General features: G+C 31.7%; 2 protein-coding genes and 1 long non-coding RNA gene across 11 annotated transcripts in view; 2 read left to right on the top strand and 1 right to left on the bottom strand.

Annotated features, from left to right (window-relative positions):
• Nucleotides 1-141: 141 nt before the first annotated feature.
• On the top strand, nucleotides 142-11,500 carry LOC141459506 (uncharacterized). Of its 7 annotated transcripts, none has more exons than XM_074139091.1 (7): nucleotides 142-509; nucleotides 890-1,001; nucleotides 2,291-2,350; nucleotides 2,428-2,648; nucleotides 3,143-3,291; nucleotides 5,946-6,157; nucleotides 6,258-6,865. In XM_074139091.1, exons 2-6 carry the CDS (start codon nucleotides 891-893, stop codon nucleotides 6,143-6,145), a joined length of 741 nt encoding a protein of 246 aa, XP_073995192.1. In that variant the 5' UTR covers nucleotides 142-509; nucleotide 890; the 3' UTR covers nucleotides 6,146-6,157; nucleotides 6,258-6,865. The 7 variants fall into 7 exon arrangements, with proteins under 7 accessions (XP_073995192.1, XP_073995126.1, XP_073995042.1 ...); XM_074139025.1 differs by having other exon boundaries at nucleotides 144-627; XM_074138941.1 differs by having other exon boundaries at nucleotides 145-509; nucleotides 2,288-2,350.
• On the top strand, nucleotides 11,359-23,176 carry Cortactin (cortactin). 2 transcript variants are annotated; one of them, XM_074133430.1, is made up of 13 exons: nucleotides 11,359-11,500; nucleotides 11,599-11,796; nucleotides 12,927-13,046; nucleotides 13,131-13,251; nucleotides 13,339-13,504; nucleotides 14,396-14,517; nucleotides 16,119-16,233; nucleotides 17,243-17,610; nucleotides 17,908-18,060; nucleotides 19,220-19,429; nucleotides 21,378-21,555; nucleotides 22,678-22,733; nucleotides 22,810-23,176. In XM_074133430.1, the coding sequence occupies exons 2-13, from the start codon at nucleotides 11,642-11,644 to the stop codon at nucleotides 22,885-22,887; spliced, it is 1,842 nt and encodes a 613-aa protein (XP_073989531.1). In that variant the 5' UTR covers nucleotides 11,359-11,500; nucleotides 11,599-11,641; the 3' UTR covers nucleotides 22,888-23,176. The 2 variants fall into 2 exon arrangements, with proteins under 2 accessions (XP_073989531.1, XP_073989600.1); XM_074133499.1 differs by lacking the exon at nucleotides 19,220-19,429.
• Nucleotides 23,177-23,287: 111 nt separating this feature from the next.
• The window catches only part of LOC141460569 (uncharacterized), a 34,323-nt gene continuing 33,674 nt past the window's right edge, over nucleotides 23,288-23,936 (bottom strand). The window contains exon 3 of one of the 2 annotated variants that reach the window (XR_012462206.1): nucleotides 23,288-23,399. This is a non-coding gene — a long non-coding RNA (uncharacterized lncRNA). The remainder of the gene's footprint in view (nucleotides 23,400-23,936) is intronic. The other variant, XR_012462182.1, reaches the window with a different exon arrangement.

The following is a 23,936-nucleotide window of genomic DNA, read 5'->3' as shown; positions in this document are numbered from 1 at the left end:
TTACTCTCATCCTTTTCCAAATGACTATTCAAAAAATATATTCCCGTCCATTTGAAAACAAAAAAATCGAAAAAGGTGTAGGCAAATTTATTGATACTTAATATCGATAATAAGTCTGACAGACGCTAAAAACAAATAAGTTAATTGCATTGTGAAGAGAAAAAATGGCAAAAAATTAAATTAAAATTTTTCTAAAAAACTATATAGATCTCTATCATTCTTCGAATGTCACTATTGAAATTATTGCAATAAATAAGTGCTATTCTATAATTTGACGATAGGTGAAACATTTCCAGAAATAATAATCCTTAATGGGGAAGTATAATCATCCTAATTTAAACAGGGTGTATTAACTTGTATTTTTTTCATTATACACTAATAAAATTAGCATTAAGAAGATTAGTTAGTTTTGTCCAAGAATTACATTGATATTTGCTACAAATGCTCAACTTGTGACAGACTGCGCTTGTACACGTGTATTTATTTGCAGTTTGAATTGAAGGTTGACGGTAGGTACATACTACGTGGTGAAGAAAATTTTTTGACGACTAGGTTTCCATTTCTAACTATAGTTGTGAATGTTATTAGTGTACTATGTGCTTGAGCCTAATATAAAGGAACGAATAAGTAAGTTGCTAAAGATAATTTTAATTAAAAAGTATGCCCATCTAAAGTAACAAGTAGAACTTTTAATTATTAAACGTGTATGTTAGTAACATGTTTAACGAATAAGTAGATAACTTCTAGTTAAATTTATTAATGGTGAAAGAAACAACAGTATTTATGTACAAAATAATTAGGTTTTTATTTGCTGACAAAGATAAATCAGGAATGATCAAAACATATGCAAAAAGTATCTAAACATTGATTTCCGTTATAATTGTTTCAGAATGCAGGCGGCCGATACAATTATCTACGTAATTCTTTCTCTTAACTTTTTTGTTCCTTCGGGTGGTCATCAAGGATTGCCTCCTGGGGTGCCACCTCAACATTATCAACAGGTGCCACTATTGAATTATTTACTTTTAGTTACCAAAGATTAGTAATTATTTTACAAAAGACATTGAGATAACTGAAACATTGATTTAAAATATGGTTAGGCCTGCATGAAATAAAATCCAAGTATGAAATCTTGGTATTTAAAAATTTAATTTCGTTGTTGCACCCTTCAAGTTATTATATAGGTGTCGTAAGTTAGACTCATTCACGTTATTTTTATTAATCCATAATATTTTTATTTTCTTTATATGCTGTAGCCTAACTGTAACCAAGCACTGCTATTGAAAATGGGTTTTTTGATTCATCTTTCCTTAATGTAATTTCTTAAATGTTTTGAAAAAATTGGAAGGAAGGCTTTCAAATATTGTGAAGCTTTTATCTACAAAAATAAAATTAAAACAAGAATTGTCTACCAAGAACATAAATATTGCACATGAATTATGTTGAAGTTAAGTTTAGAGAGACTGCTATTAAAACTGCAAGAGTTGCATAAAGATTAACCCAGTGAGAACTACATTTGGTGCCATAAAAATAAAGCAATTAATTGCTTGAATTAATAAATAAATTAATTCAAAATTGTATCTCAGAAGTACCCCTCATGTACTGAAGTGAATCCATGAAGTACAATCAGTCTACTTTTCTTGTACTAAGTCGTGATTGAAATTATTTCTATCTCGTGCTAACGTCCCTTTCATAAAATGCGAATCTCGAAATGATTTCAGTTCATATTTAAATAAGGTGGGCAATGACTTAACTTCTTTGCCCTTACTTCACTATTTTGAGGGGGCAAGTCCCTTTGATTTCATCAGATCAAACCAGGAAAATTGGTTGCATAATTATTTCATCCTGAAAAAATAATTAGAAATTGAAAGCGCAACATTTGTTACTGTAAAGTTCTTTGCAGTTCTTGTTTAAAGAAATACTGTAAAATTAAGTGAACAAAAGGTTAATATAATTATAATGAAACCAATTTATACTTTTGCATGTAGTGGTATTCGTTAGAGATGAGTTTAGGAATAATAGTGGAGAACTATCTCAGTCGGGGCAAACTATACTGAACTTAATTAAAAAGTTGAGCCTTAAGTTTTATAAATTTAAAGAAACAGTAAATTTCTAAAGCAGTAAGGGGTTTTATCTCATGTTTGCCTGAAGTTTTAAATTTGGCATATTTTTATCAATGAATTTAATATTATTGATTAGTTTTATACCTACGAGATGTGTGGAATTTTTAAATCTATATTTCTGCATTTTATACATAGTGGTTAAACAAAAATTATTTTTTATACAGCAGGGTGTGCCCCAAATGCAGCATGTACAACATATGCAACAGCAGCATGTGCCGGTTCAACAGGTAAAATATGGGTTCCACAACTTGTAATAATTGTTTAAATTTTAATTGTAATTTTTCATTTCTTTTCTTTTATTTAGGTTCCTATGCAACAACAGCAATTACATATGCAGCAACAAGCACACATGCAACCGGCACATATGCAACAACAGGCTCAGTTACAGCAGCAGGCGCAAATGCACGCTCAACAAATGCATGCGCAGCAAGTGCAACAGCCAATGCAATTGCAAGGAGGCGCGCACCACTCCTCACATGGCCAACCTCAAGTACTAAATGTCGCCAATATTGCTCAAGAAAAACAGTAAGTTTCATGTTCTTAAAAATATGAACATGTTTGATTTATGCTTTGTTAAATCGAACTGTCACCAATATACTCCATTTAGAAGAAAAATATCAGAAATTTCATTTCATTCGTTTAACGAAACGAATATTCCTGTGTTTTTTGAGAGAGGTTTATACTGATTTCAAGTCGACGTACGATTATATAAGTTGGTGAGGAACGTCCTGGGAACCATGCCTTACTGCTCGCAATTGACAATTTATTATTAAATTGGAACGTACCTTTCCAGTGATAGTGCGAAGAAGTGCTTTTACATCTTCTACCAGAAGTGCTGGTATATTATATTATTTAAACGCTGAATACGCTGAGCAGCGTTTCTTCAGAGCACCTACCTCTCAACTACGTTATGCATTACTCAACTTAAGTACATTTAAAAATTAGTACTAATTGTTGATTAATTAATAAAGCCATTTGATATTTGATTAACCGAACATTAAAAAACACTTTTTTTACAGGCATATTGCTGAACATTTATCCGTGCCAATAGACACCAGCAAAATGTCAGAGCAAGAATTACAATTCCATTATTTCAAGATGCACGACGCAGACAATAACAACAAATTGGATGGCTGTGAACTCATCAAGTCATTAATTCATTGGCATGGTAATCAAAGTATTTCAGAATATACTCCATTTACCATTTAATTAATTAAAGTTTTAGGTTTGTAAATCGGTCAGTCATCATCTCTTTCTCTTAAAGTTTTTAATCAGTAGTTTCTGTTAACGGAAGAAAGAAAAAATATAAAATGCTGAATCGTAACTTTCAAAAAGTGGAAGTTTTTGAAGTGAGTCGGACAAGCAATTCATGTTCATATCATTCAAGAATCATAGAAGCACAAAATGCTACATGCATGTTCCTCTTTACGTTGCTTAAAAATATAGTTATTGAGTCATTTGAGATGTGGCCTCTGAAGGCAATGGCTTCCATTTTCGATTATGGTTGCCAAACTAAATATTTGAAACAAGTTCATATTTATATTTTTATGTAAAATATAAATAAATATAAGATAGGTAAAAACTTAAGTCTTAGGCCTGGAGCAGTTTTATAAATTCACTGCAGAAGGAATAAGATTCATTGATTACTCAAACCACCGTAACAAGTACAGTTTACTGATACCAGACTTTGAAAAGTAGGCCAGAAAAAGAAGAATCAGGTATCCACTCTAAAAAATAATTATGTAAGCTACACCTTGGATGTCAAACATGATATGAAGATCTTGAAGAGTTATTTCGTCATGGAAATTAATAATATCCTCCAGCTCTTAATGGTAGAGCATATAACAACACTAAGTTCAAAAAGTGATTTTCTTAAATGATTATAATAATATACCATTGACCACTTTTGGTACTTTCAGCATTATTGATGGAGCTGTAACAGTCCAGATTCTGAAGCCAGCAATTACAAAGAACTTTCAAGAATGTAAAACTGAAATATTTATCACATACCTTTCCAATCAACTTCAATATGTAACCCGGCTAGAAAGGACATCCTAGATGGGACATCTGGCAAGATTCTCTTAAAAATTTGCAAGACAAAAATGTGGAAATTTACTGGCAAACTTTTTTGTAAAATACGAAAACAAAATTGAATAGTTCAGCTTTCTCACATATTGTGCCATCAAACATTTTATGGATCATAGAAAGCATCTTTGACAATGGTGAAGATGTTCAAAGTTCACGAACTGGACCTAGAGTACGAAGCACACATCTTGTACACATGAAGTTACAGGAAGTGCTTGGTTTTGCATGCACCTCAAGCTATGCCATGAGGATAAAGCAATTCTCATTACAACCGTTGACACAGATATTGAGGTACTATGTATATCTATGCTCAAGGATTACCTATAGGGAATGAGTTACAATTGGCTTTTGGAACGGGGAATAGTTTATTTAGCAGCGCCCATGAAATAGTAGCTAAAATTGGAACAGATAAATCAAGAGCATTACCCTTGTTCAATGTTCTCACAAAACGTGATACAATACAGCGTCTGGTTTTGCAGCACATTGTAAGAAAACTGCCTGGTCTGTTTGGTTGGTGTTCCTGAATGACAGAACTCATCAGCACCAATAACCTTACCTAATGATTTGTATTGGAAGATTGAACGATCCAACAAGAATCTGTTTATTCATAGTGAAGCAAGGAAAAGCTTTTAAGGAAGAGCAATAAGAAATAGATTCCATGTGCAATTTTAAGATACAAAAGAGAAGAGCTATTTACCGGGAATAGAAATCTAGAATAGCTCGCGAATTTGTTGCACGAAGTAGAAGCTGCTATTTAGAAAATGTAAAAGGAGTCTGTAGCTAGGAAGTAGTAGCGAAAATCTGAGAAAAGATAATGTGTCTTAGAAGTGGGTCGAGGCTCTAATTTCCATCTGCTAAAGAAAAGGCGACGCTTTGGGGGGTGAGGTACAAAGTTATCTATCTGCTTTAGATAAGTGTGTAGGGATTGAAATGGTTTTTGGACATCCTTTGATGAGTATGGAAGATTGCAATTCTGAAAAAATTATTCAGTGTGAACCTGAAGAGGTACATCCAAGAACGCCTCCAATAAAAAGGTGGACAAATGTTCAAGAATCAGAAGAAACTTAACAAGATGCTTGTTCAGAATGAGAACCTGGATGAGGGAGAGGAGATGCGCTTACTGTCAACAGAGGAAGGTCGTTAGCTATTGTTGTGGAGACCGAGAGCTGCTATCTGCGCCTGTGGTGCATGTAGATGAAGAAGAAGATATCTAATAATTCATTTGCCAATGTTCAGTGAGTTTTCAAATACTAGTACAAGAAGGACCTTGCGAAAGGAATCTAGTAGTAATCTTACATAAACTTTACACAAGTAATTTATGTGTTTAAACTTCCTTAATTCTATGTGATCTTCAATAATCCATAAGATTTTTACTTTTTTGGAATAAATATTTCTTTAATTTTTACCCAAAAAAAGTATCCTAGTTTAAGTAAAACATCTTTCGTGAATCCTGACTGGTCTGTCGACATACAGACCATTAGTTCTTTTATAATGCTTATGGTGCTGCTGCAAGTTTTCTGTCTTGCTTTTGTAATATTTATTCGCATCTAAAAGATTAATTTTGTGGTTGAAAGTAAACAATTAGTGGCTGCGATTCTTTTTTAATCTAATACTGTTTTTTGCTTTTTGCTATTGTGTGTCACGCTTTTTTTCTAAATGGAGTCAAAGCGTATAAATTATGTTGCGTACTGACGTAATAGTGGTAATTTGTGGTATGTATTGTCCTTGTGTTGTCAGAACAAGGAGGGCAAGGTGATCATGCTCCTGGGCAGAAATCTATGCAGGAAAAGATATTTAAAGATGAAGAATTGGTTAGTCTTATAGATCCTATTCTCTCATTGGATGATGCAAATTCTGATGGCTACATAGATTACCCAGAATTTGTACGCGCACAGCAGAAAGCAGCGGGTGGTGCCGCTCCCCCCTCTCAGCATTAATTTTCTCTATATGTAAGTACTTTAAAAAAAAAATCTAGCGTGGTTGTTCTAAAATTTTCCTGGTTCTGAATAAGCAAAAAATTAACCATTTTCTTTACAAACCTTATTTCAGTTCCTAATCAGGTGAGGTAAAGCAAGAGAAGATAGAAGAAATGAAAGAAGACAAAGGGAAAATGAAGGTTTTTGACGGAGTTCGTTAAAATTGGATTATTAAACTGCGTTTTAAAAATTTTGATAAAGTTCAAAAGAAGCGTGTAATTTAAACAGTGCAATAACAGATAATTGAGCCATTCCTAATCTTAAATTTAACACGTGAATTTGTGTTATGGGATAATTGTTATTTTCATGTTCGATAAGTAGGTACTCCAATATACAAACATACTCAAGTATTTTTCTTAACCACTATCAGAAACGAGAAACTGGTTGAGGGAGATGAGGTATTATCTTTAGAATTTTTGTTACTATTGTTTAAAAAAGCGAATAAATATAGTCTACTTTTATAAAACGGTAATTGTTATTTGTATAGAAACATTCATTTCGTACTAATACTAATTATTTATAAAATATTTCACAATTACTTGATGAATAACTTTTATTGAAGTATGAGTAATTTTACTCTCTACAGTATTCTCTTACTAAGTGGAAATTGTATAGATTATTTTTTAACTGCAGTGTGTAGAGTATAAGTACATAATAAATAGGAGGGAGTTCGTCCTATAATTGGAAGTTTACGATCTTCTGAACTTTTTACTATACTTTAAATTATGGGGAATGGAGGTTATTGAATTTAATATTTTTATTTTATGCATCTTTTTATTAAGAAAAATGTTTTTATTGCATGCAAATGAGGAAAACATTATTTGGGTAACATTGTAGTGAAATAGTTATAAATATCAGGCGCCACGGTGGCCGAGCGTTAGAGGCGGAACCTGTAAAGCTAATATGTATTGTGGTACTGGGTTCGATTCTCGATCTTAGGCCTTGGATTTTATTTAATGGTTAATAAAAGAAATTTACAGTAAAGTATTTGCTAGTCGCCTCCGTCTATGACACCTAATTGGTAGTTGGACGTAAAGCCCCGCCTAAAAAATAGGCAATTACTTTACTTTTAGTTATAAATATATGATCAAGGTATTTTTTTTTTTTTTTTTTGGCGCATCAACAGCTGAGGTTATTAGCGCCCGGAGCTTTTTCCAGTGCACTGCCGGCCTCCGGATCCTCCATCACCGGACAGTGAGCTGTAAGAAGCTCCTAGGAAGAGAAAATCTAAGGGTCAGCTGCTGGATTCGAACCCGGGACCTCCTCGTGGGAGTCCAGTATGCTAACCTCATAGCTAATCCCTTCCCTTATGATCAAGGTATTCTAACTAAAATTGAAAATGGCCAGAGTATTGCAGAAATTTGAATGCAGCAATGCAGAACAGTGTATAACAGATTGCTGAGTAGTGCCCATCAACGAAAAATATTTGAAATTATTTGATCTTCTTTATTCATAAATATTTTAATAATTTAATTTAGGAAAACAGTTACATTTTTAAACAATTAATAAGTAATAACCTAATATCTTAACCAAACTTAAATATCTGTTCGTAAAGTGGAATGATTAAGTATTACAACTCTAGCTGGAAAAAAAAAAAAATGGAAACAGAAATCATGCGTCCGGGTTAATACGTAATCTTCTCTTTCTACATGGGCATACCATCTTAAGCTAAGTTTAGAAACTTTGAATAAAAATAATAAATTGTCCACTCAAAGCAACTACGTTGTTAGATATATGTGAATTACCCTAAAGTGTGACTAAATATTTTCGGTGATGTGAAAAAAGTTCCATATTTTCAAGTCAGGAACTGCAAAATTTAAGTTTTGTTCATACGTTTTCGTTCAGAATTATTTAGATAGAATAAATAAGATGAAAGTTCCAGATTTTGGACGAAATATTCGTATATAATTTGAATAATTATTTACACTGTAATATTGATTCTAGAAAAACTATTTTCCATTTTTCCATTAAAATATTGAACTTTTCAAAATGATTATTTGTGGCCCTTTCAAAATTGGGAATTAAATTAACTTTTTAATTTTTTGCTTTTATTAATGATAGAATATGATGAGGATTAAACCACTATCTTCAACAAATTTTATGTCTGTGAAATGTATCTTGATAATTTAGTAAAAGGTAATTATGCTTATTGAATCTTTAATGCGCTTTCCAACTTCGACAATATGGTAGCTTTTTAAAATGTTATTGTTTCCAATACTGTCATTTTGTTTTTGTAAATTTATCGAGATTTAATGTTCTTCCAATGTGCAGTACAGTCTCAGTTTACTCTGTTGAACTTTATCTCTACGAACATTTTGTGAAGTTGTAAAGATTTTGTGCTTTAGTGAAGTTTTTATCTTTACTATTAAACATAAATTTGTTGCTTCAAGTGACACTTTTCACATGTCCCTTTACTGTGTGTTGTTTAAAACTCTTGAAAACGCTATGTATGTATGCTTAGTTAAATTAATGCATAATTTAATTATGGTTAAAAATTAGTAAAACTCATTCTAAACGCGGTGGTCTCGTATTTCAGTTGAATCGGCTGCCCTTAGCAATATTTCCTTTCCATTGTCCTTGACGAGAGAAAATACCGGGTGATAACTGTTCCGGTTTAATAACCTCAGTTGTGGATAGTTTTAATTAAAAATTAGTTATTATAGTTTGGCTCGACAATACGTGTATCAATCAGGATGATTGCTTTTATGCTTTCTGAGTACAGAAACCATTACCACCCGCAGTACTGTGATTGGAGTTGGTGGCTATAGTGATAAGGCGCATTCTTGTATTTAAATTATTTTCTTATGTAAATCTTCGCGTATTAAAATTGAGATTTTTTTTTTGTCAGGGAGTGATAAAATTATAGATTTTTCTGTTCAAGTTTGGTATTTGAAATACTTTTTCTGTACAAAACAAGTGAATAATTTTATTTAATGGTTAATAAAAGAAATTTACAGTAAAGTATTTGCTAGTCGCCTCCGCCTATGACAACTAGTTGGACGTAAAGCCCGCCTAAAAATAGGCAATTACTTTACTTTTAGTTATAAATATGTGATCATAATTTTTTAGGACAAAACCCGTTATGAAAAAAAAACTATACGAGCTATTTCTGCCTTTAGTTTTTAAACTTTTTTTTTTATAGGAGAGGATTACGACTCTGCTGTAGTGCAGTCTGACAAGGATTTGGAGGATTTGGTGGATGAAGTTCTCAAAGAAGCTGATAAGGACAACGATGGTTTTGTAACATATGCCGAATTTAAATCTATGTCTTAATGAATAAACTCTTATATAATTTTAAAACTAATAGAATAGATTTCATTGCTCTAGCTCTTTTAAGGTAAAAAAAAAAAGAGTATACTATATGTTTTTTAAATAAATAAAAAGCTGACGGAAAAATAGAAGAAGAGTGAACTATAATTTCACTTTATTTATCTGTTAATTATACAATCGCCTCGTAAACTTATACTTATGCATCCAACACATTTAATTTAAATACTATAATTTTTGCTAAACTCTTCTGTTTCAAATTGCTTGAAAAATTTCTCTTTGCATTCTTGAAATAAGCAATCATAACAAATAACTTTCTTTAAGAGACATTTCGTAAAGAACAATGGAAATTTGATTTATGATATAGATAGCTCATCTCTTCGCAGTGGTGATCCAGATGTAGGGTTCATTTACATTAAAGTGGTGTATTTATATCAGGAGTCACTATTATTTTAAAATGACAATTTTAAATTAATAACTGAATGAGTTGGATTAGATGAAGCTTCATAATTTATTGGATAAACTAAAGATATTGGTTTGGATGTGCCCCACCCCAACAGCCACCGGCATATTTAGCTATACCTAAGCATATCTAAGGATCTATAATATTAAAAAGAATTATTTTAAGTATTCCATTTTAGTTTGCAGCAATTAGTAATATTTATGAGATAATCTTTGGGGAGATTATAACAGGACAGTGGTAGAGTACTGGAATCTCGCCAAACTTTTTTTTTGTTGCTGTATGTTCTCTGGTGTGAACATCTTCAGTGAGATATGCGTGCTGATGATGACAGGCCTGAAATTGTAAACAATATAAGAAAAAAAAATCCTATCTGAAGTTTAGTACTTTTTCGATTGTTTCTAATTCTGAGCTTGAATAAGGTAACAGGTTTATATTTGGTCGTATAAGTAATTTGCAGATTTCCGCACCCGCGGCACACTATATTATATACTTCATTCAGTCTGGTACATCACAAGTTTTTCTATTCGTTACAGAATACGTACTTTAAAACATTAAGGGTATCAATGGTTATGAAATCACGTCAGCTGGTTAATTCAAAACTAATAGACGCTAGTAATGAATCTGCAACCCCGATATATTTTTTAAATGATTTAAGGCGCGTCAACATCTAAGGTTATTGGCGCCCGGAGCTTTCTTTAGTGCACTGCCGGCCTCCGGACAGGGTGCTTTCGTTAGACAACACTGTCCATCACCGGACAGTGAGCTGTAAGAAGCTCCTAGGAGGAAAAAATCTAAGGGTCAGCAGCTGCATTCGAACCCGGGACCTCCGCGTGGAAATCCAATACGCTAACCGCATAGCTAATCCCTTTTCCCCGATATTTACAAATTATTCTTCTGTTTATCTTCTTAAAAAACACGACACATCTTTCTTCAAGAAGTGTCACAGTAGTTGCGGAACGCTTTCGTCCGCATGTTTTACATAAAGAAAAATAATAATGATAAAATATACATATGTATTAGTAAATTAATTAAAACATTATTCAATAAATATCGTCTAACACTAAAATTGTATCGTATAACTTTGAGATTAAAATTTTAACAATGGAAAGCGTATTTTTTTCTATGATAAATAATCACAATTCAAGCTTAATATAAAATACATACATATATTGCCGAATATAACCTATTGACTAAATATCAAATTCCACTAACTAATGATACAATAACTGTATTATTGTCTAACCACATTTAGTTTTAACATTCTTCAGTGTTACAAATTATCTATTCAATTAAATTGTTGTGAGATGCTCAGCATTTAAACTTAATTCAGTCAAGTTCTAACCTAAATTCTAATTACGACTGGTGGGAATTTCCGAAAATGATCTTAGCAACCTGACATGGCAGTTAAAAAGGTAACAATTAGTCATCTCGCAAGTTGTGTTATCTTCGCTACTTCAATGTAGTCGTTAGGTAGCTTCGTCAATTTCGGTCGTTTTGAAGGTTAATACGTCAGAGTTGAAAGAATTAATCTAATCTCTGAAAACAAATGTTAAAACAAATTGAGATTATTGTACAGTTTAATTCAGGTATAGTGCAGTAAAGTTGTTGGTTCTTATATATATATATTTTTTTTTTCTTTCAAAAGGATAAAATTGAGTGACATATTTAACCAATATATTTCCAGAAATCCAATTTAAGTAGCACCCTGAATTGGTCACCTTAATAAAATGTGGAAAGCTGCAGCAGGAGCAAAACTGGAAGTTCTACCAGCAGACGATGATTGGGAAACAGATCCTGATTTTATAAATGACGTTTCTGAAGAAGAGCAAAGATGGGGATCACGAACTATTGACGGTTCTGGTAGAACAGCAGGTTCAATTGAGTGTGTAAAAATTAATTACATAAATAATTAAAGATAATTTATGTTCTTATATAAATGTTTTTACCAGCAAAGTGGGTGGGAATTCTAGTGGGCGTGAAGAAATCAAAGAAACTTTTAACTTAATTTAAATTTAAAGATTGCTTATTTGATTTATTTAATGACTGCTTTAAGGCGGCTATCTCCTCTTTTTATTGGAAATGAAATTTTAGTTGTTAAAAATTGTAGTGTCTTATTTTTGAAAGCAAACAACCATTCAATCCTTGCACCCTTCTCAAATAAATAGAAGCGAAATGAACTTGCTGACTTTTATATGTTTTTCTTCGACGAATTTGATAACTGCTAACATTTATTTCTCTATCTTGTGTTTTGAGTAATGTTATTATTTTGAGTTTCGCGTGCTTAGAGTATCGAAAACATAAAAGCATTAGCTTCATGAAAGAAAGCAATATCGGATTTATTTTTATTTAAGGTGACTCAGCTTCTACTGTAATTGGGCCCTATAAGCTTCACAGACTTCACACTTCACAGCGCATTGCTAGCCTTCAGACGATGTCCTCTTGTTATAGACCACATTGCCTATTCCCTGACAATGATCTGGAAGAGTTCATTGGTAGAGAAAATGTAAAGGCACTGGCTGCTGGACTCGGGGGATGAGGATTTCCGAATGGGATTCGAGTGCACTAACCATTCCTGTATAAAATCCTTAAAAATAATATTTTGGAAGATAAAAAAAAACTGAAAATGCCTGATAAAGTTTTTAGACCGAGATGCAATTATACATAGAACTCCCAAGTCTAGATTACTAACGATAGAACCCAAAAAGAAAGTTGGGATTGTTTGATAGTTTTCTGTCTCAAGTAAAGTTGGTATCATTAGTGTTACAGTCTAAGCCATTGATGCTTCCAATATAGCTGTTTGAATTAATAAATTTGAGTTCAGTTTTACTTCTTTGCTATAAAAACAATTCTGATTTGAATGTGATAAATGTTTGGCCATATGTTAATTTAAATTTGCGTATGATTTTGAGAGAAATCAATGCTTGATTAATTCTTTTTTCACTAGTTTTATTCTCAGAATTATCAGTTTTTAATATACTTTAAAGCGAAAACTTTCGTTATTCATTGTTTTAGCATGAAAAAATTGAGAGAAGAAGTTGCTGCTTCCGATGCAATTCAGAAAAAAAAACAGCTAGATGAGGGTCCAAAGGCAGCTTTTGGATATGGTGGCAAATTTGGAATTCAGACTGACAGGTGGGATTTTAGATCTATGAATTATAGTTCTACTGAATTCGTACATCATCTGTTATTATGTTTCAAGTAAGAAATTTGTTTCAGAATGGATGACTCTGCAGTAGGACATGATTATGTTGCCAAATTGGAGAAACATGTATCACAGAAAGATTACAGTACTGGGTTCGGTGGCAAATTTGGTGTACAAACAGACAGAATAGATAAGGTAGTTTACAAACTGAAAAATAAAAAATTTAACCAGCGATTATGGAAGTGGAGATCTGCGAATAATTAAGGTATTTTGCAATTTTAGAGTGCAGTCAGCTGGGAACACAAAGAGGCTCCACAAAAACATGCCTCACAGACAGATTACAGGACAGGTTTTGGTGGAAAATTTGGAGTGCAGACTGATAGACAAGATAAATCTGCAGTAGGGTGGGATCATGTGGAGAAGTTACACAAACATGAATCACAAATAGGTATTTAATTTTGAGATATTGATCTAATAAAATTATATTATGTTTGTTGATAAGAAAAGCTCAATTTCCTTAGACAAAAAGGCAGCAACTGCTGAGAACTTGTGAAACATACAGCACGTTTTGAACTTGTGGAACATCCTATTTTTTACTTTTTCCGCAATTTTCTTGAAATCCAATCCGAAAGGTTTTTTGAAGTATGAACTAGTAGTAATTGCTCATACAAAAACTTATGACTTTTGTTAGATATTTCTGGGGACATTTATTTTAAAGGTTGCTGAAGAAGGAGTTATTTTCCCAACGTGTCATTTTAATGTTTACTTCAGTTATTTATCTGTACGGTAGATAAAGTTAAGAAGACAAATATGAGACGAAACCTTTTTTAAAATGTTTTCAATGAAAATCGATTGTAGGAGATTATTGGAACGATAGTTATGAATCAAATGTTAATTTTGTTTTGTTTAGATTCTCTACATATATTTAATTGAATCTACAACTGCAGGACCATGTTAATGATTCCGTCTTCTGAGAGATTTTTTTTTTTAATTTTCACCGGTTTCGAATTTTCTTCCTTAGGTTTTCTTCTGTTTTCATCGGGGTTAGGTAAAAAAAAAAAATCCATTTATATAGCTGTTCGGCTTTTACCCCACTTCAGATTGAATGTTTCTGTTTTGTTTCATGGTAATAAATAATTTAGCCTCGAGTTAAAAAGCCACACATACAAGATAATGTGCCATAGTTAATTAATTAGTTAATGTTATCTTCTTCTTTTTTTCTTACTGAGATAGCTAGGAATGCATCTATTAGAAGTAGATGCAATGTCAATATACAAATAGTTCAGTTAGTTTATCAGTAAAAACATAATTCAGTAACTGATATTAACTTTTTTTCCAGATTATGCTGTAGGCTTTGGTGGAAAATTTGGTATTCAAGCAGACCGTCAAGATAAATCAGCAGTTGGGTGGGATCACATTGAGAAAATTCCACATCATCACAGCCAAACCGATTACAGCAAGGCAAGTTATTAATTTATTTTTACTATTATTTATTTATTACTAGAATTGCAATGGGTCTAACATCGGAAACTTGATCCACAAAAAGCAAGCGCAAAACTGTAAGAGTGTGATTTCCAAATTGCTTTTTTATTAATTTTTATTATTTTTACTTTTCTTTAAACTTTTAATTTGTAAATTTTATTCGCCTTAGTGTGGGCTTAATACTTTTATATTATACGACCAGAAATAATATATAAACTACAGTGCTGAGGGAAACGTGACGTCCTTTCCCGGAGCCCGTAAAAAGAATATATCCTCTGAAGAACGATAATACCAAAATAGAAGACCTTAGTGCCTTTCAATAAATTCAAAACATCCATGGCCTTGTAATCTCCTCCACTCTTATAATTTCAAGAAAGCGGGTACAAGAAAGTCAGTTAGCATCAGCTGTACTACTATTAATTTTGGAAAACATGAATTAAAAGCTAGTAAGGCTTACTGAAATGCTTCTTTTATGTAGTTCGGATCGAACGTGAAATCAATAATGCATAAATCGAGCCAGGCTATAATTTGTTTACTATTCTTGATGGCTTAACCAATTTGAAAACATTAGGTGTCTTGTAACGGATCCCTGGGGGTGCTCCAGCTCTATTACTGAACAAGGAAGAGAACTTACTTTGCTTAACCGTGTTTTTGGTAATTCGAGAAATGGTACTGGTCGTAAGATTTAGAAGTTCACTAAATAACTTCCATCTAAAACCCTACAAATGATGTTATCTGTATGATTTAAGATTGGGAAAAGCTTATGTATTGTTTCATTTTATCTAAACATGCAAAAAAAAAAATCAAACAAGACACAATAAATAAATTGGTCATTTACATACTATTGGCAGATTATGTTTACATGAATAACAACAAAAACTAAATTTCATTCCTAGCAACGCCATCTCTTTGCACAGCCGAGAACTCTTCACCCAACCCTAATGCGAGGTCTGAGGATAGCATCTTTTAAGGCTTTCAATTTCACTTACTCCTTGTAAGAGGGAGTACTGCTATAACGCCAAGCTTTACCAAATTTGAGTTTAAATAAAATTTGGACGAAACAACACTTTTATGGGAAAAGACAGCTTCACGGTTATACGGAACACAGGTTACGGTTATATTTCGTTTAGTTGCCATCAAGGGACCGTTAAATAAGAATTTGGTCAAACTTGACCTACCTGAAGACGCCATTTACAAAATGTGAAAATTAAAGTTAAGTTTTTCTCTTACGCGCTTAAATTTTGTTAAATATCTAACTCCTTACAAAAGGATATAAAATTCTACTAGAATTTAATTTAAATAAGTATATACATGTATTATCTATAAGTTGTAGTAAGCCTTGACTTTGAAAATAAAAAACTCCAGCTCAAGTGAACTTTTTTGTTATAAAATGTTTACATTTTTTGTATGTAATTATCGAAAGTCATTACCCAACATAGAGCAGATGTTATTTTAATGTTCTTGTCTCTTTTATAGGACATATGCTTTTTTGTTTTTTCTGCAATTTTTTTTAAATGAATTTCAAAAATTTCTAATTAACTATAGAAATCAGATTATAAAGTTAACAAATTTTATTATAGGGATTTGGAGGAAAATTTGGCGTTGAAAGTGATCGTGTGGACAAATCTGCACATAATTTTTCAGAAGCATCTGAAAAAGTTGGAACTAATTACGAAAAGCAAAAACCACTCATAGGTACGATTTTCTTCATCTGGATTTTTTTTTCTGCTCTCAGAGCAGTACAAAAAATTTTTTGCGCCATTAAAGAAAAAAAATATAAAAAGGCACAAGTAAATTTAAAAAGATGTATATTTATTCGTGAGAAAATTTTTACAGTTCACTTGTGAAAGTAACATAAAGAACTGATTGAAAAAATCAAAGTAATAATTAATGTCTAGCATTTTATATAAGGTGGCTAGTAGTTTTTCATGTTTTAGAGCTTAATGAATGCGCTTGTTTAAATAAATTTGAATATTAGAAATTAAATATTGTTCTACAATTTCGATAGTAATCGAAAATGTAGTTTCAAGTTAAGTTTCAGCAATACGTTACCATGGGAAGGGATTAGTTGAGTGGTTTTAGCACTTAATTTAATGAGGAATTCCATGAATAGTTTTTTTCTTCCCGGGATCTCATACAGATCATTGTCCTAACCAACAACTCGTGTTTTTGGTAATGCGAGAAATGGTACTGGTCGTAAGATTTAGAAGTTCACTAAATAACTTCCATCTAAAACCACAAAATTATCATTAAATTAATTTGGTTCAATTAATTAAATAATATCTACTATTACAACGTAAATTCTCAAAAAATCAGAACTTTCCATTAAATTAATAAAAGTAAAAAGTATAATTAGATTCATAAAAGCGGAAGTGTCTCTATTTTAAAGAAAATTTGGGAATTTTAACTTGTATGAAAAATATTCGAAGAAGGTGTTCTTCAACATTACACCTCTCTTCTATATTAGACTGCTGCCAATTCTTTTTTTAAGAATTTCATTTTCCATTCAGGTTTTGCATTACATGCATTTTTTATTTAAAATATTTCAATTTTCACTTTTATGAATATATGATTTGTTTTGTTATAATATTTTCTTTATTTGTCAAGAGATGTATTTAGTGTAAGATGCTTAAAATACCAAACGCCTTCTAATAATCGAAAAACTTCTATCTAGAAATTAATTGATTGATTGACTTTTTTTCAGGTTCATTAAAACCTTCTAATCTAAGAGAAAAATTTGAAAACCTTGCAAAACAAGGTGAAGAAGAATCAAAGAAAAGAGCTGCAGAAGAAAAAGAAAAAAGGCGTCTAAGAGAAAGTCAAGAGGAAAAAGAGGCAAAAGAAAGAGAAGAAAAGCGACTTGCCCAATTAAGGACAGAAGAACATAAGGTAAAGAAAGATATGAATTCAGTGGAACGCAGTGATGTTTCGGTTTCTAAAATGGAAGATAGCCTTAATACCAAAACAAATGTATTCCCAACTAATCTTCAAAAAAAGGAAACTTATCTTAAAGAAGAACGAATGGAAGGCAAAGAAAACTTGACAGAACTAATAGGGGACAATTGCAATGAGGTACACATATTTAATGTTCTAGTACTCCGTTTAGTTGGTAATTGTAATGGTCAGTGCATGATTTTACAAAATATTGGTTGCTGTTTTGTTCACTTGCAAATTATTTTTACATTTATAACATTTCTTTTATGCTAGACGATTTAACCTATAAGTTCAATATCAATATTTTTAACCAAAAAATTCTAATTATGTTAAAATAAATATTTGTTTAAGAAAAGTTATAATAACACTCTTTTTTTTACAGAATAATGAATGGATCAGTACGTTAATTTTTGCTGTTATTAACTTTTGTTTCAGACGACAGTTTCCAAAGAAACCTTGAAGGGGAAGTGGGATAATGCTACCAGTATAACAGACTGCATTGGAGCTGGAGAACCTGGCGTTAGTAACGAGTACGATAAACATTCCCAAGAAACTATAAGTGGCCCTTCTATAAGTGCTACTGAACAAGTAAATATATATACATCTATATCTATTTCGGTTTACTTTAAGACGAAGTAAAAAACTAAGGGCCAGCATCTAGATTCGAACCATATCAGTCCGTCATCCATTGATATCCAGTATGCTAACTACTTTGCTAATCAGTCCTCTTAATTTTTTTTTTCGCTTTTAGTTCTAATTTTATAGCCAAAAATTCTTTTCAATGAAATTTATTTACCTTAGGTAATTGGCAAAAAATACACATAATAAAAATTAAAATGTTTGTATATACAATATGCAAACTGTGTTAACATGCAATCCACACTTGCAGATTCAGCAATGAATATATGTAGGTGCTAGTTTTTCAGTCCACATCATTAAAAGAAATTTAAATAATCCATGTTGAAGATCGAGTATGGTGTTTTGGTTACGATGTGTGGTTTTGTCTGTGGGAGATCCCTAATATTACAGCTGTTTTTATTTGTTTGAAAAATAAAAGTAAAAGTTATGTTCTTCCGCCCCTCCACGATACATCATTAGTAGTTGGGCATTGGGATGTTGAGCCCGGCTTCTAAAAAGAGGCGATTACTCACATTTAACTTTTTTTACTAATCATCCATATTGATTCATACGGTTTTTTATGGCTATGAATACATTTATATTTTCAGTAGTGATGTTTTCGTTACTGAAGAACACAAAGCCAAAAGTTTAATTCTAGTTTTCCAAACGTCTAAAGTTTTTAAAAGTTGAATGTAATTCAATTATATTTTACAATATCTTCATTTATACTTACATATTTATTTACACCCTACAACTAATCAACCAACTCACATACTTAGTCTCATTAGGGAAACTACGTAGTCAGTGGGGCGTTGTATAGCGTAGGGGTTCAATAGAAATAATAGACGGTATACATAATTTAGTTTTAATCCAAATAAAGTCGGCCTTTCATTTGCTTGATATTGACGTTTTCTCCTGGATTTACTATATCAAATCAGAAGCTGTAAATGGCTTGTCAGTTATGAACTTTGTCTTTATCAAATGACAAAGGAAAACTTTATAAATTAATTAGTGGAACCGAAATGAGTTAAATTTACTCTAGTATTCCTGTTACTACTCCTCTAGAAATGTACTTATTAGTAATTTTCCGTGGAATTTGAATAACTTTTATTTGGATTTTTTAACAAAGGAGGAAGAAGACGAAAGGGAATTAGGGATTCTTACAAGTGAAGAATGGTTCCCCTTTCTTTTCCATGAAATTAGAGGAATAAGAGAAAAACAGTTATTTATGCTTCAGAATATCGGAGCTTTGAAGGCAGATGTAATAAGGGTAAAAGAATTGGTAAAACAAAACAAGTGGTTTATTGACTTTGTTATTAATCAACTTACCATCTCAGAGGTAATTGATTTAATGGTAGTTTATTAAAAAAAAAAAGAAAAAATGAAAAACATTAATGTAATAGAAAGTTCTTAGCTAAATATTAACCGCATATTTCAAAGATTTTGGTTTAAATATTTTTATATTAAAGGCTTGTCACTATATTATACTCTAGTTGAGTGGTTTAGTGTATTTATTTTTTACTTCAAGCTAGTTTTCCAGTCTTCGATTTACTTAATTTCTGCTTACATTAATTTTAATTTAAATAATTTAATTTTTTAATTAAAAAAAAGAATATTCCACATTTCCCTTTGCTTATTACTTCAATTGCAATATCCTCCGAATAATATAAGCAAATTAGTGGTCATATTTTCTTATTCAAGTTGTTCGCTTTCTGGATAATTTTCTGATATTTTATGGCAACGATCCAATTCAATTAATTTTGAAAACTACCTCGACCAAGTAAGCTCTAAACGATAACGATATTAGTGCCTGATTTCCCGGCTTCACATAAGAATTATAATTTTATTAGCCAGAGAGCTGTCTTTTCAGGGTCAGTATTATTAAAGCATCAACTGTTTGAGATAATATTTAGGGAGTAAAACATGTTTCTTATGGAAACGCTAAGACATATTAACATAACGTTGATGATGGCAGCATTTACACAGAGCTCTTTGAGTTCATAACAAACAACAAGATAATTCTATAAACATTCAATATACTAAAGAAGCTTCGAAAGAAGAATGTAAATGGCTGACTTGCTAGCTCAAGAGGCCAATAACAAAGGGAAAAAACAACGTTACAAAAAGTTAGTTGACATATGTAGCTGTTCTTTATTAAACTATTTACGTCAAATCGTAGTTACATAAGCTCAGGTTGATAGAATTTTTTCTCAGAAAGGAAATCTTGGTTTAAAACATTCATGTGACTATTTTTTTTTACTAAGTAGTGAAAAAGTAATGTTAACGTTATGATAATTGCATGCGAAAAGCGTAACCGCCAGTTCCCACAATTTCTTAACTTTTCCTCGAAAAATATTTTTGAGAAAAATGATTGATCTGCTGTATATGCGAACTCAAAACAAAATCGCTAAGCCTGTTTTAAAGTTTACCGCAAGAACCGGAACAGTTAATTAAGTTGTACTTTCGATCAAGTGATTATCTTCATGTTCAGAATTTTGGCAAATTGAATTTTGATTTTTAATCATATAATACAGGATTTGAAATGCTATTACTAGTTTAAAAGTCACTAAAGAGGTTTAACTTCATATCCTCTACTTTCTTTCATACAATGTCCTGGAAAAATGTTTCAATTAATAGTTTTAGATATCCATGAAAGTAATGAGTATTAAAAATATTTGGAAAGCCTTTTTTCTAAAAAGATTGGAGGAAATTAATAATATATTCAGTAAAATAGCACTTCTTATCGGCAACTTCTTATTTTGACCAAATCTTATTATCGGGTCCATGTTAGTTCCTAATGAAATAACAACTTTATGCTGCGGCATTTTCTGATTTTAAGTCATGGTGAGAACAGTCACTGTTAATTGATTAATAGAAATAGGAAGAGTTCCTAAGAATCTCGTTCTTTTTTTTTAAGTAGGAAACCTCAAAACTATATTGAAAACTCAAATTAGAAAATTTTCTCGATTGCTTATTTTTTAGGAGAATAAGAGAAAATGAAAATATCTTTGCTTGAAAAGATTCTCATTTCTACTTTTTAGAATAAAAGGGCGTTTTCTATTTTATTTTTAGTGATTCAGAAATACAAAATTATTTTTTATTTCTACTTTGTACTTATACCAAATATTTCCTGTCATTGTAACTTGGATCCACTAAAGAAATCCAATCTCAACCAGTTTAATTTAGATGGACAATTAACTAATAATTGTGAACTCTAATGACCATAGACGTGTGTATGCGCAAGAAAAAAAAAAACAACAAAAATTTGGATGTTTGTGCTTCTTTAGGTTAACAGCTCTCCAGAAGAAAATATTTCAGTTGCCAGTGGAGGAAATTGCCCAGCTAATGAGGACAATTCTCAACCTAAAGATCGTAATCCAACTGGAACTGTTGTGGTGGACGACAATTCTCCTGAAGAGGATGATACAGGCTATACTGCTATAGCGTTGTATGATTACCAAGCAGGTAATTATTTTGCAATATTTCTAAGAATGGCGAAATTTTGTTTAAATGTAAATTTAAAAGTATAATAACTTATACGATAATTATGGTAATCAAATTTCTTGAAAATTTGCTTTTTATATTTAATTAAATATTGGAGAGGAAAAATTCGAAAAAGTACAATAAAATAAATTAATGCCTATTTTTGAGGTAGGTCTTTAAGTCCCACTACCGATTAGGTGTTTTGGAGTAAAGCGAATAACAAACATACTTTACCATAAATGCCACAGTAACCCATTTAATAAAATCATAACATTAACTTTGCGGCTTTCTTTACATTCTTCGCGTAAGATTTTTGCTGGTTCTTGGATTAGTATGGTTCCATTCCATCCTAACTTCTCTCTGGTAGGCAAGACTTGTTACTTTCTCGCATCAGTTGCTGATTTCATTAAATTCTCCATTAGTGCATCATTAATTATACAAATAGATACGGCATTCCACAAAGGCTTTTGAACTTTGCCTATTCTGAGAGGCCTTGGGGCTATCACAAGACATTGATACCGTTAGAAAACAATTATCTAAAACCCTTATACAACTGTCCTGCCGGACAGTTTTAATGATTGCTTCAAAAAGACCTTGACAGTTATTACACTGGTTTTCTTCACTGCTTAGTCTACTACCTCGGGTACCACTGTCATTTGCTTTGCTGCATCCTGTTATCCTTTGAAGATAAATTACGCAGTCAACTGCCATAAGCAGAATTCCCTACGTTTCAAGGATGCCTTCAATAGCATGGACGAATTCAGCTAAAGCTAACTAACTAAAGCCATGAGCTGGTGAGAGGCTAGTAAATTATAATTATTTATTATTATTTTTTTATCCGGGCACATCGACTTCTTGGCCATTGACTAACAATAAAACTAAATATTGGCAGTAGTTAAGAGGCTTTCTTAATTCACGCCTTGTTCAAATTTAATATGATGAAAAACAATTTTATTAAATGAAGTTGGCTGTATGGTGAAAAGCCAATGCCAGGGAAAAAAAAAAAAAACCTATTAAAAGCAAAACACAGTGCTTCTTAAACCAAAATCTTGTTTCGCTGCTACTTGTATTGCTGTAAGTACATCTAATGATTTCATTTTTCAGCTGCTGATGATGAAATTTCATTTGATCCTGACGATGTCATAACAAATATCGATATGGTAAGCAAATTGTTTAACTCTGTGAAAATAATATAAATTCATTCACACACAATAGTAATTAGTTTTTTACATTTAGATCGATGAGGGTTGGTGGCGAGGATGCTGCAATGGTCAATATGGCCTCTTCCCTGCTAACTATGTTATTCTACAATAATTGTTTTACATTGGGTGATCTTCTTCCATTGAAAAAGTGCATAATAAGGCGTATATGTTTTATCTCAAAGAAATTTGATTAATATTTGATATTATATTACATATATTTTTATTTAAAGAATATTTTTCTTAATAGGTTATTATATTATTGAACTAATGAACTTAAAATTCAATTGTGGAAATTGAATTGATATTTACGCATTATGTTACAAATATGCAATAATTTATTATTGTATTCAATTTTATACAGAGCTCAAAGTTTTGATTAATATAAGGATTTATTTATTTTATTTTCGCTATCTTTAATTACCTTCATTGAAAAAGATGGCAAAAAATATATTTTACTGGATATCATTTGTCATAGGAGAAATAGCCTCACATTTGTAGGAGTTTCCTCAAAGCTCTTCTCTTTTTCTTCTCCGCTCCACCCACCATTCCAACATTCTCCTCGCTATCTGTTCCCTCTCCATCCTCACCACATGTCCGAACCATCTCATACCTCTCCTCTAAACACTTTAAAACGTTGGCAGTAATTATATTCACAGTGAAAAACATTAGTATACCTAAAATTATTAAATACTATTATAAATCTAATCAATGTTTTTAACATCAAAGCTTACTGAAGAGCTTGTACTATAATTGGCATTGAATGCATTGTGGATCCAGCCACGTAGCCACCGACCATACAGAATAAATTTCTGTGATGTATTAAGAAGATTGGTATTTCTAAAATTAAAAAAAAGAAAGAAATATATATCCGTCGTGGCAACATGATTATTGTATCTCTGTACCGTTTCTGACTTTCATCCACCATCAGAGGTAGATTAATCAGTTTGATGTAGAGTTTTTGAATTCATTTACTTTACCTCTCGCACTACAGTTGCTAATAGAGGTTTAATGGTGTGTACGTGTGTTATTCAAAATATAAACTATTACAAATATAGAGCGAACATTGTCCGCCTAGAGTTTCAAGGTATGTAGATTCCACAACAGCGTTTGCTCACAAAATATTGTGAGGTACTACCTCTATGGCATGTGGAATAGTGACGC

This window comes from Rhodnius prolixus, unplaced genomic scaffold (genome assembly GCF_049639745.1).
Source record: "Rhodnius prolixus isolate KJV_2025 unplaced genomic scaffold, Rpr scaffold_1, whole genome shotgun sequence".
In the NCBI taxonomy this organism is placed as follows: domain Eukaryota; kingdom Metazoa; phylum Arthropoda; class Insecta; order Hemiptera; family Reduviidae; genus Rhodnius; species Rhodnius prolixus.
The sequence above is the reverse complement of the archived record's forward strand: the minus strand, read 5'-3'. Positions and strand labels throughout refer to the sequence as shown.